Consider the following 13,627-nt stretch of genomic DNA (forward strand, 5'->3'; position numbering starts at 1 on the left):
CTGTTGGGATGTGTCAACAGACTCTGAATTCAGTGTTGCTCCTCTACAGCTTCAGTCATCCTCTCAGACCTGCTGGATGTTAACTTCTTCTGTTGTCTCCAGCTGTTTTCTTAGGAGAATCTTTGAGCTACTTCATCACTTCTCTACTGTGACCTGGCTCTCCATCCAGTTGGGATACCCACAGACTACCACCAATTAGCTAGATTATAGATGACATTTGATTACTTGTGTTTCTTTTCTACCTCTGTACATATACTGTATATATACTGTATATATTCTTATTCAGCACCTTGTGCTTATGTTAAATGTATTTGAGTATCTGTACTGAGATGCAAAGGATAATAAAAATTGATCACAAAAAAGATGACATTTGATCATTGACAGAACAGAAAGCAACAGCACACGTGGACTGCATGAGTTTTGTGTGCTGGTACATAACAGCTGTCACCTTACAGGAAACATCTTTGCACCAGTCTCCTACTGTCCATGTGTTTACTTCCTGCACAATGTCATTGGGTCTAATATCTTTGGTTGTGTTTTGTGTATCTGGATTTGTTCTGTTTTTGACCAGGTCACTCTCGGAAAGAGGTTTTTAAACTCATTAAGTTATTTTCCTGGTTAAATATAGGACACATACATTTGGATCTTCAGCTTTTTTTTTGCTGCCATATTTGTCTTTGTAATAATAATAATAATAATTCTCCCAGAAAGTGGCTTGCCAGCTGCAAAGCTAATTTCTATACAGTTTACAATTATCAGTGGACATCCTGAAAGTTCTCTGCAGATCAGAACATGAACCGTGTCTGATGCTACATATGCTAGGCTTAGTTTAAATTCTTCATTTACCCTTTACATTTCTCAGCAAATTATGCATTCTCAACATTAATGTGTGTAATTCCTAATCATTACCATGATTAATCAAACTAATCATTACCATGTTTGATCCTCTAATTCTAGAGAGTTAGGAATTCCAACTGCAGGTCATCAAATCAAACATCAACACATACAAGTACTTTTTAATTTATTTACACAATTTTAAAATACACAAATACAGTGGCATTACAACTGAAGAGCAGAAGTATTAAGATGGGAGTGAAAGGAAAAAGAAAACCCCATGAATCCACAATATAAGATGTGGGACCTGAATCCAGAACACACCTACAAGCTTTTAGGACTGGTGGTGACAGAATGAGAACCGCGACAGAAAACCCAATCCATGGAAACGTGTACTTGCATTTATCATAGCCATCATCAGTGAGACATACGAGTTATTCTATCGCTTTAGTTGTTTTTCCAAGTCAACGAGTGAAATACATTTTCCAAGAAAAGAAAAGGTTCCTTCACAGGAACCCTAATGTAGTGAAGCATTCCCAGTCCCTCTATCAACAGCTCGCCCAGAAGCCTACAGCAGCTCACCAGGACGTGATAAACAGGCGCATCCTATACACAACAACAGAACCAAGGAACATGTACAAGTTACAACTACAACCCATTCCCGCATCGACTACAGAAAATTTCCTACAAACACTTCTCATCAGTCTATCACATCAAGGAGTTCCTACTTTAGATCAGATCCCCAGGAGGAGCCTGAAGGCCGGGGCCACCTTCCACTACGCAGCACTTAGTCCACAGCTCCTAAAACCGCCTCTGCTTCCAGGATGCTGGACTTGAAGCAAAATCCGTCCATTTTCTATGTAAACAGGAGAGTGGAGCCATCTGACGCAGCACGCTCTGCAGAGTTTGATTCTGAACTATCAAGTACCGCAGTGTCATCGAATCATTTATGACACATGAAACCATGAAAAAAGTTTACCCAGTCGGGTTTAAACCTGACTGAAACATTTAAGACGTTCTTTATGGTAATCAACACTATTCTCATCAGCAAAGTCAAATATGTACATTAAGATACGGGTTGGTTAGTAGTGTCACAGACTGAAACCGCTTTTTATAAGAACTTCAAATTAATTTAGTTGGACATTATCAACTAAAACTGTTCCTCCACCAGATCCTGAAAACAGGGAGAAAAGATCCGGTGGTTCATGTTTCTCATACTTTCCCCAACACATTGCATTGCTTAAAGGTTCTGTGAGATCAGCTACAGCAGAGTGAAGACAAGGGTCCAAAGTCCTGAAAAACTGTCCTTTCAAACCGCTTCTGATGGGGAAGTTTATCTAGAAAATGGACAAGTTGTGCTTTGGAGAGGTGAAAAAAGGTGTTTGGACTCAGGGTGGAAGCAGAGGGACACGAGGTCCAAGGATCAGGCTGAAGATGCTGTGGACGTAAAAGCTTACAAAAATGTTTACTTTCATATATATATTTATATAAAAAGAAATCAACATGTTTATCCCACCTGTGAGCATGGAAACCCCTAGGACACAACCACACAAAAACACACGAAAGCCACGTCACTATGCACTAGTGTCAGAAAGAAAGAAGTTTGGTGTGGACAGACTGAGCTCCTGACTCACTCTTCCATTCACAGCTTTTCCCACGCCACTCACAACCTGAACACTAACTAAATGTGCTGCATGTTTACCATATTCCAACAGACCTGAGGACATGGACACAACTCGTACAACAGCCTCCTTCCCCCCCATCTTATTCTACCAAAACGTCTCATTCACATCAAAAGAAGTAAATAAGGAGGTGTGGACTGCGGGGTTCAAAGTATTTTACACAACACAGAGTTTAGGCACTCTGCCATGATGGAGCGACTCTCCATCTGACCGAAATCAAATTAATCCAACAGGTTAACATTGAACAAACGCCGCATTCCCCGTTTTCATGCTGATCAGCTGGTGTCGATGTTTTTTTCTGTTAAAAAGATTAAAAACAAGTAAAATCAAAAGTTGGGAGAAAAAAAACATTAGGCCAGAGAAAAGTGAATCAATGGCTTCATCAACAGCAGGGAGGAGGAGGAGTTTTCACATCTTCCACAAGCGAGGAAGAAGGGTTGATGTGGCTTCAACTTCGCCAAGATGGTTGTTAAGGCAACCAAACTGGTCTCCACCTGCCAGTCTCTCTCTCCATCTCTCACACACACACATACACAACCTGCTGACTGTGCATCTCTTCTCCTGTGAAGTGAATAGATGCGCAGGCAGAGCTTGGTGCATTGGTGAGCAGTTCTGGGTCGTTTGAGAGTCCTGGTAATCTATGTGAATATGTGTGTGAGAGAGTGTGTGTGCTGCAGGTGATGCATGTCGAGGCGTCCTCAGCGGATGTAGGGCTGTTTCACCGCGGAGCTGCAGACTGGAGGCCGCTTGGTGTAACCCGGGACAGAGCCTGGAAACGGGAAGATTAAACACATCAGCAGCTCATAAACACCTGGAGCCTAAAATACAATCAGGAGCAGAAAGGTTTTATATCGTAAAAAAATTCACTGGGCATTTTTGTCCAAAAGATTTATAAAGTGGGATTTATAAACCGGGGTTCTGTAAAGTAGCTCTAAGAAATAAACACCTGCAGTAAGTAGAAGTCACAGAGAACTGAACTCTATGTGGCGTCAGACAGCAGCTACTGGGACTGGACATATGAAAAACATGGAATATGATGCTTCATAGCAAATCTAGGAGGGAAACCCTGCACACTGATGTTAACACTGAGCAGCAGGAAGAGTGTGTTCTGGACTGAGAGGGAGAGACCTGACTGGAGCCCAGCAGAACACATACAGTCAGAACTGGAACCCGTAAACAGTTGGCTTTGTCTACGTTTTGTAACACATGAATAGATGAAAGACATGTTCTGAAATGAATCAACAAAAACAGAGAAGATATTACACTTCAGCTTTCAAATTTAGCTTCATGTGAAGAATTTTTATTTTACAAAAAGTGACTGCCTTATCCTCCATTGAATCATGGACGTGCCGATTTTACTACATAAATACTTTTTAAAAGGTAAAGTTGTTTAAGAGTCCTGACATAAGATGAATCCCAATAGACTGCTTCACCAGTCCAGGCAGCACAGCTCTGCTCTGCTCTCTCACTGAATGTTACAGCTGTGCTTAAAGGAGAATGGTGGCGGCTGAAGCTATAAAAGAGAACAAACTAACAGTTTGTTCAGTTGTTCTATTAACCCACAGCTCCCAGTTAGCAGAATGCCACCAGTTACTGAACTGCTGTGGCTTCCTGGTCATTCTGATTGGTTAAGTAAAAAAAGAAAATGATGTGGGACAAAAGAAAAGGGAAGTTCTGACACAATGTTCTGTTCTCTGTCGCTGCTTCCTCTTTGCGGTGGATGAACTCGTGTTTCCTCTCATGTTGACTCTTCTTTTCACTGACTTGATTCTGACATATTAGCTCTTTATTCTGGCTCCTGAGGAAAGTACCTGTGAGGTGGACATGCGAGACGTGTCCTGTCGGCCGGTCAGGTCTGATGAGGAGATGTTGACAGGTGCTCCACGATGAAGACGCATGCTCACCTTCCTCTCCTTCTCCATACCTAAACAACAAAGGGAGCCAAGTGTCTGTCACCATGCAGTTCTTCTGAAGCTGCCTTCGACCTGGAAAGGCTGTGAAAGCGTCTCATTGATGGACAGACGGCGCTCTGACCTGTGTGTGAAGCAGGGTTGAGTGGGGAGGGGGCTGCGGCGTCCTGAGCTGCCCTGGCTCTGCCTGAAGCGGAAGCCATGCCTCTGGCCCCGGGGTTCCTGCTGTGCCTCAGCCTCTCCTCGCGCTCCCGGCGCTCCCTCTCAGCGTCCTCCACGGCCCTGTTGGCACCCTGACACACAACACAGCCCCACAGTTATCTCCAGGTAGCGCAGCCGTTTCTATAGCAACAGTTAGCCTGTATTTAATCTGGATGGGTTGCCCACATGCAGAGCTGGAAAGGAACCAATGTTACTTCAGCATTACACCAAAACAGGATATTAGATCACTGAACAGATTATTGCATTATTATTATGCAAGTTTTTTTTTTTATATACTTGCAGATATGGCTGTAACAAATTGAATGATTCAAGTACTTTGATTATTAAAGGGGCAGGACTAGATATTTTCCATGCACGTTGTGCCATTTATGTTACCTTCAGTTGTTATAAAAATGTTGTACATATCAAATATGACTTAAAAGAAATCTGACTGTATAATTTACCACAATAAAATTGGGCATCTGTCTCTTTAAAAACTCTTGCTCTTTCTGAAACTCTGCCTTCAGGAAGTTATCACAACATGGCTCCTCTACCAACCCTTTAACACTCCAGCTCTGTTTTTATGAGAAAATATTAAAACATGACCCAAAGCTCAAAAAAGTTGATTTTACATCATACTGCTTCACTTTAAAACAAACAACTTAAACCCTGTTCCTGGTTTATTTTGGACTGAATTTCAACTGTGTGTCAACACAACTTACAAATTTGAGCATGTTCCAATCAAAGACGTAGTCGTAGGAGAAGCCCTGTCTGTGGAAGAGGTTCCTGAAGAGCTGGCGGAGGTAGGAGTAGTCGGGCTTGTCGTCAAAGCGCAGAGAACGGCAAAAGTTCAAGTATGTGGCAAACTCAGCTAAAGTGGAGAGAGACAGATCAGGACATCAGGCACTGGTGTGGTTATGGCAATAAGAAAAGCCCTGAAAGGCATGTTAGCAGCTTAGCTTACAGGGGTAGCCTTTACACAGGACCTCAATGGGGGTGGACATCTTCTTCTCACTGATGCGTTCGTACTTCTGCCTCTTGGTGGCAGCTTTGAGTCCTTGCCAGGGAAGAGAGCCCAGGTTGAAGTACATCAGGACGTAGCCCAGAGATTCCAAGTCATCCCGTCTGGATTGTTCTGAAGACAGAGACAAGGTGGGGTCAGCAGGGGTCAGCACACTGCAGCAACATCGGCAGCCATCACCACCTCTCACCAATGCCAAGGTGTGTGTTTATGGAGGCGTAGCGGGCAGTGCCGGTCAGGTTCTTGTTTTCGCGGTAGGGGATGTGCTGGTGTGTGCGAGCGTCGCGGTATTTCTTAGCCAGACCGAAGTCGATGATGTAGACCAGGTTGCCCTTCTTGCCCAGCCCCATCAAGAAGTTGTCCGGCTTCACGTCTCGGTGGATGAAGTTCTTGGAGTGGATGTATTCAATCCGGCTGATCTAGAAAGGTAAGTCAGATTCATGTTAATAACTAAACACCACAGGACAGACAGCAGCAAACAGACCTTAAGACACCTTCAAGTCTTTCATCTGCAGCTTTCCACCCAACACACTACATAACTGAGAACATTTAAGGCTCTTAGTAAAGGTCAGAGCACTTTCTCTCACCATCTGGTCAGCAAGCAGGAGGACGGTCTTCAGACTGAACTTCCGAGAGCAGAAGTTGAACAGGTCCTCCAGACTGGGGCCCAGCAGCTCCATCACCATCACATTGTAGTCTCCCTCAGCACCACACCACTTTATAGTTGGAATCCCCACTGAAAGTACAGGTAACGGTTACCATAGCAATTATCTGGTATTCTGGTATCTGTGGCTGTGATTGTGGCTAATCTGAAAACTTGATAACTAGATTATTATAAGATGATTTTCTTTCCCACTAAATAACTTCAAAATAACTTCTGATCTGGTGCAGTTTGGTAGAAAAGTATTTTCTGTGTGAATGTTTTTATTAATTACCACTTAAAGAAACTTTAGATCAACTAGAGAGAAAGAAAGTCACTTTTTCTGTTAAGTGAAACCAGCTGCGTCCGAGACTGGAGCTACATTCAAATCTTCTACATGAGCTGAACTGGTTAGGCCAGTGACTTTCAAAGTGGGGGGCCGATGGCCCCTGGGTGGCGCTAGGAGGACTCAGAAAGTTAGAGATGAGGAATAAAAATGTAAAAAATATACCTAATGAATTTTTGATTTAGAAAAAAATCATAAAATCTTATCTTTTTTTTTTATTAGTCCAATTGTTATTATTTTAATATTATCACAACACTTTGAAGAATTAATAAATTACAACAACATTTAATTTCCCTCTGGGATTAATCAAGTATTTTTTAATTTAAATAGAAAATATGTTAAAATAATTTATTGAGATGTTATTTGCAAATTTCATCTTTCTGATTAGTTACCAGTGAATGTACTAAGTTGCTTTGTTAGAGTAGTGTAATAATTGCAGGATGAACAAGTTATTGACCAGAGAAAAGGATCCGTCCAGCAGGCCTGCTGTGGGGCATTCTGCTGCAGGAAACCTCAACAACTCAGGCAACTACAATCAGAACAAATGTGCTGAACTAATCTAAGAATTACTGAATAGAGAAGTAAAAAGACATTGTAAAAGTTGATGTTTCTTTACATATTTTGTAGCACTGCCTGAAGGTTTGCAAAGGGGCATGGAAACATTTGGATCCCTGGGTTGGCCGCCTGCTTATCACTTTCCTTCTCTGAAACTAGTTTACTAAGTTTGACGAGCCAAATTTCTTCTTTCGAAGTGATGACAGAGTTAGTGTGAGCTGTTATGCAACTGCTAATATTGACACGTTTGGCGATGGACGAGTACGTATGTGGTGGATTTGGGAGTGTGATACCTCCGCCTTGCATCATCTTGTAGATCTTGCTTTCGATGTGGAGTTGGGGGTGTTTAGTCTTCACACATTCCAGCTTGATGGCCACCTCTTCTCCCACTGAGATATCAGTACCTAGACAGAGACAGACAAGGTTTAGCTGGATGGAGCTAAGGAATCAGTCAAAGAGCCTGAACACTGGAGCTGTATCTAGTCATCTCAGAAACAATGAGACCTTGTCAAAGCCAGGTATGCTAGCAGCGGCTACAGACCTCCATTTCTCTTCCTGACGTGTGTAATAACCTGCTGTTACGAATGTGTGAAAAACATTCGTAACAAATACAGAAATCCTTTAAAAGTTGGTTGATGTGCAGCAGCTCAATTTGTGGACAGAGAGAATTAAGAATGCTAGCTAAATCTGTCAAATGCAAAAACCAGTCCAACGTTTCAATACACCAGTTCTTATTGGACGTCCAGCATTATTTCATGACAGACATAAATAGATTTTCATCTACTTTGCTCATACATGAAGGGATTCAGGGAAATGACTTCCAAACTGACATGTTTAAGTGCTGAGGTCGCCTTCTTCCTAAACATGGTAATGGAATCCAGCCAGTCCCTCCCCTCCACACACACACACAGAAACCCAACACCACCTTACGTAATTCCATTACTCCCGCTCACATGTGAACACACCGTTTCATAGCAGAAAGAGTTTAATAGCAGCTCTGATGGAACATCATTGATTTCTCTGTACGTCATCTGGCACCCAGCACCCAGCAGGGCGGGGCCGAGGCCGCCCCGCATGGCGGCTGGCATGGAGGAGCGGACTCTCAACATGCAACCGACACTTCAGCAAACCAAAGCATGGAGGGAAATTACAGCACATGGGATTTTATGCGTTACATAAATGACCAGAGTTCAGATTTAATGTGTAGGGTGTTTGTTTTTAAAGCCTGTATGCTCATTTACATAAGACTCATTGGGCCGTAGGTATCAGAGAAGTTAAAAAGGATATTCTTCAACACGACCCACCAGACTCCAGGTTGCATTAAATAAAGAATCTATTCCAACAGAAACATCTGAATCAAGAGGGTGTTTTACAGTGTGTGCTCTCTGGTGTCAGAGGAATGGGATTTGCCTGAACAGATTTTTCTGGGGAATGCAGCACTCCCTCCCTCGCTCTCACATCGAGAACTGTTCCTGATATGCCAAAGTGTTCACGTTGTGTGCAGGGTGTGTTTTTCTGCTGTGCTGCTGGTGCAACATGTTCAGACACATCTCTGAGGACTATTATTTCACGAGGCCTCACCAGGAAACGCTGCAGAAACATGCAAATATACTGTGACTTGCATAACAACATCACCTCCACTGCTATTAGTGATCAGAAAGACAAACAAGCAAACATTCAGCCGTGTGATGACGCCTGGTGTGACGTCAGCCAAACCACCAACATGTCAGCAGACGGGCAGCGCAAAAACGTGTCATAAGTTTGATGACTGGATCACCAACAACACGCAGTTTGAGCCGTTCTAAGTAACTTTTGGTCCGTGAGTTTAAACAACCTTTGTGTTAAGTTTGCTTGTAAATATGCCCCTCCCTGTTCTCATACATGGCCGGAGCGTTCTCATTTGACTGTGATGTGATATCACCAACAGTATCTGTTAAACAAGTCTCTGTTTTCCTGTCAGACAGGTAGCAGCCTCAGGAAGCGTTTTATAACACCCTGCAGCAGAACATAACCAGCTCATAGACTCACAATGACCATCCTGTCCCATCATGAAACAAAACTTCATTTATGAGGTAGAAGGAGCACTTGGTGGTAAATAACACTAAACAAATGGCTTTTCTTGACCTTCAGTCAATCAGGCCTGCCGCAATGACCAGCAATCATGACATCAGATTTTTCTGCTTTCATTTGACAAAAAGACATTTTGTTTGTGATTTTTAACATACAATGGACTAAAACACTGACGGAATTGACAACGTTTAAATTACTGATGTTATGTGTACAATTTGTTTCCAATAAATGTTTATAGTTATTTAAAAAATAGGCTAAATGAACATGATAGTGGCATACATATGACTTTATAGATTGCTTAAAAGCGAACACCTTGGTATCAAAATATATTCAGTGGGACAAAAAACAGAAAGGCAGAAGGGCTGATTTCATACCTGCATAATAATGTTATTAGACAACACAGCTAGTGTTCAAAGAACAAATATGTTTCTGTGCTTGTTGTAAGTGACCTTAATGTCGATGTGTACAAGAAACAAAGTGCTTTGGACTTCAGTCTGATCCTGATTAGGTTGGGACAAAACTGTCCTCTGACACAGCTCATGTCTCTGTAACCTTGCTGAATATTTTCAAACAAATATAAAATATATGTATAACCTCCTGATACTCTATGATGGATAATACCAATCACATAGGAGTAGAAGACCTCAGTCAACAGGCTGACCCGAACCCACTCTGCTAATGACCCGACAGGGACAATCCTTTAGGTCTCTGAAACATTCATCACTGTTACCGACACAAACTTGGTTTAAACACGATGAGTGAATCACTGTTAAACATCTGCCATGGACGCCTTTTAATAGCATCTTGTTTCTTGTAACAGAAGCACAAATGATCAAAAATTGCTCCTGTTGTTATTGCAGACAGCAGAGGGTTAACTGATTTAACAGAACCACACGCTGCTCTGACTCATTTACAATGTTACAACACATTAGTCATCAACCTCTCAATGGAAAGGATGGACAGCTGAGTGAGGACAAAAAACACTAAGCGATTATGCAAGCGGCTGGCAGCTCTGGCTATCAGATTGTACAACAGGTCAAGTGGAAGAAAGGCTCAGATCCAGTTAATGAATCTAACCTCTCCTGGACTCACAGCCGCTAAGTGAGGACATTTAACAACATCGCTCCAGGGGTTTTAGTTGAACAAGACGAGTTCACTTTCAGAACACACAGCCTAGTTAGGTCACACAAGCGCACAAGATTCTAGTACAAAACATTTCAAACCACAACTCGAGCACAAATGCTACAGATTTTGGTAAAGAATACTTGTCCCATAAATGTAAAATCAAATTAAAAATTAAATTAACAACAACAGTCTAATGTAAACATTTGATATAGTACCAGAAGGGAGACCATAATCTCTTGTCTTTGTGATTATTAGATCCAAATGTGATTTAAAAAAGACAAAAAAATCAATCCAAAACTAGGAAACGTTTTCGAGTTGCACATATTTTGACACAAATGTAACACAACATACTCAGATACTTCCATGACAGAATCAATAATTAACCATTATACTAGAAAACATCCGTAGAATCACCTTTATGTCTACATCTCGTCCACCACAGAAGATCAGAAGGGACTAATCTATAGTAAAGCAGACAGTTCCAGTTCGGTGATGGTTCACATTTAGAAACCACTGCACCTCACAGCCAGGCCTGTGACTGTTAGAGGCCAGAGGTGAGGTTTCCCAAGCAGAAATGTGAATAACTATGATTAAAGCTCCAATATAAGCCCCAAAAGAAGAGCTACAGCATGGATAACTAGTGACATATTGCATCCAAACAAGAACACCATACAGATTGTGCATTTCGTGATTTAATTTAGGTTTAATCTAGCTCAGTGCAGATTAAATCCCCTTCATCACGATCCATTTGAAAACAACAATTATCATGTTATCATTAAAAGCCAGATTAAATAGTGGAAGAAATGAAAACATTTACTTCCAGAAGGATCCATTTTATCTGACAAAACCTATTTAATCAGTAGCTGGTCAGCAGCCTTAGCTAACTGAAGATAGCTACATTTCACTCAGTAGAGATGAAGCTATATTTATACAACATGTTCGTGACAGCTTGTTCTCAGAGGGATATAGGGCCTTACCATCAAACACAAATCTTTGGGCTAATCTGTAAAACAGCATCCTTTGGATACAAATTTCATAATGGAAAACATATTATATACAACTCGCTGAAAGGCAACCACAGTAGATCTGTTGAGCCTTTTGACTCACTGGAAACTTTCGCTCTGTTTAAAACCACCAAAAAACACATGTTGGCAACTATCCCCGAACACTTCACAGGCTCAGACTGAACCATCATTCTGGTCTAAAACGAGTTTCAGGTGAATCAGAGCAAAAGAACCAAACCAAAACTTTCAGATTTTACATAGCTAGCTGAGGACAAAACACTTAGCTTCACATCAGCTGACAGTTTTTCTGGTAATTTGAAACCTTCATTTAGACACCGGGTTGACATTATAACGGGCACTAAGTTTCTAAGCCAAGCACAGTCGAAATAAATCGCTTACTAAACACATTTTCGAAACAGAAGACGGAAATGCTAGCTTACTTGCTACAAAAACTACTAGCCTAGCAGCTAACGCTAACGGAGAACACAACAGCTGATCGCCTATCACCAGCTCCTTCTGAACCTCTGAAAAGGGAACCAGTTGGCCAACTTCCTCACACTTTCTTCTTGATGTTAATACAGACACAGACTCTTAGACAAGTTTCAGTGACAAAAACATACCCAAGTATATGTCTCCAAACGATCCGCTTCCAATCTTTCTGCCCAGTCTGTATCGGTTTCCGACTCTCAACTCCATGTTAATAAATCTGTCGTCGGCTAGCAAGCACGCTCACTAGCTCCAAAATATTCAAAATATGGTCAGCTTTGAAGTTCAAGCCCGTTTACAACTAGAATAGAATCAACCAGCAGACACCGGAGATCCGTTCAAGCGACAAAATCTGTTCTTCTGTATGCTGTCTCCGGATGAAGTCGGCTCCGACAATCTTTCGCCTCTTGTTTTAAAATGTTAAAAATATCATATTGCGACAATATGGCGTTTATAGGAAAGACGAATCTCTGTACTTTATGCTCTTGCTGTTTTTAAAAATGGTACTCCTTAAATTTCCACGGATGAAGATGGATTTTGAAAAGATTCCGTCAGCTATTTGGCACGGTATCTCTAGCTCGCATTAAACTGCTCTATGTTAGGACCTTGCTCAGCAATCTGCTGGATTTGTGACGCCACTTCCTTGTTAGATGATGGGGAGGACACGACCAAAGAGCGTGTTGTTATAGATCCTCCAATAGATACTAGTATCAGTAACAGGTCTCACTAATTCTGAAGCGGTCTGCATCACCTTCGATCAAGTCTGAATATGTTTAAAAGGATTTATTTGGATATAGTTAACCTTCCAAATTTACACAGAGTGTAGACAGGTGTACTTTCCATTTACACGTACATTCAAAGTTTATATTGTTATATAAACGATATATAACATACGACATATAACATATAACATTGTTATATATTGTTTTGCAACGTTTTGCAACTTTATGTTCAACTATTTTAATTAAATCGCATTGTGAAGTTTTCTTCGCTCGCACGTCACTGTCCCATTCGTTATACTTCCAGTGCTTTCAATGTGTGACTAGTCTCGTACAGCTTAAAGGCTCTGGTTCCACTCAACAACAAAAGATCGCTACCTTTGTCCCTCTGGCTTTTGTCCATCTGCAAGTGGTCAATGAAAGGCACGAGTTCATTCTTCAGCCATAAAAAGAAAATGTTTGAAAGATAATAATAAAAACAATTCTAAAAAACCGCAGCATTCTGTAACTTGTGTAATACTACTTTCATTGAACTTTAAACCTTTAAATCGTTATTTTATCACTTGAAAAATGTTGCTTCGTATGTTTGTGCAATTTACGAATTTCATTTTTTATTACTTCAAAGTTATTTTTATTGCGGCTGATCCCCTTCCCCTTCTTCTTCTGCTACATCATTATTACATAGAGGGACGTTAATAAATAACACTACGTCACACACACAATAAAAATATTATGTTTAATAACATCAAAAACAATATCAAATTTGTATTGGTTAATTTTGAGCGAATCGTTACTTATTACTTTTGTCAGTTTCAAATTACTTCTCTTTTAGCACTTTCTTCTTCTTCTACTACTACTTATTATTATTATTATTATTATTATTATTATTATTATTATTATTATTATTATTATTATTATTATTATTATTACATAGAAAAATGAGGACAAAAAAGGACAATCTGTGGTTGGACCATTCACTGTCAGCCTCCAACACGGCATCTTTATTCTGAAAGGATAAACTCGGAAGTAGTTGT

General features: G+C 40.9%; 1 protein-coding gene across 1 annotated transcript; it reads right to left on the bottom strand.

Annotated features, from left to right (window-relative positions):
• Positions 1–1,004: 1,004 nt before the first annotated feature.
• On the bottom strand, positions 1,005–12,497 carry csnk1da (casein kinase 1, delta a). Its single transcript, XM_032587177.1, has 9 exons — positions 12,009–12,497; positions 7,483–7,593; positions 6,236–6,384; positions 5,839–6,067; positions 5,592–5,762; positions 5,350–5,498; positions 4,551–4,719; positions 4,328–4,440; positions 1,005–3,285 (listed from the first exon to the last, which is right to left on the bottom strand). The coding sequence occupies exons 1-9, from the start codon at positions 12,082–12,084 to the stop codon at positions 3,235–3,237; spliced, it is 1,218 nt and encodes a 405-aa protein (XP_032443068.1). The 5' UTR covers positions 12,085–12,497; the 3' UTR covers positions 1,005–3,234.
• Between the last annotated feature and the right edge of the window lie 1,130 nt (positions 12,498–13,627).

The sequence above is a fragment of the Xiphophorus hellerii genome, chromosome 16 (assembly GCF_003331165.1).
Source record: "Xiphophorus hellerii strain 12219 chromosome 16, Xiphophorus_hellerii-4.1, whole genome shotgun sequence".
Lineage (NCBI taxonomy): Eukaryota > Metazoa > Chordata > Actinopteri > Cyprinodontiformes > Poeciliidae > Xiphophorus > Xiphophorus hellerii.

Excerpts from the sequence above, each read along its gene's own strand:
- csnk1da (XM_032587177.1), bottom strand. The coding sequence starts at position 12,084 with ATGGAGTTGAGAGTCGGAAACCGATACAGACTGGGCAGAAAGATTGGA. Across the intron at positions 5,499-5,591 it reads CCTGTGTAAAGGCTACCCCT|CTGAGTTTGCCACATACTTG; the intron begins GTAAGCTAAGCT and ends TCTCCACTTTAG. Across the intron at positions 3,286-4,327 it reads CTCGCATGTCCACCTCACAG|GCTCTGTCCCGGGTTACACC; the intron begins GTACTTTCCTCA and ends TCCCGTTTCCAG.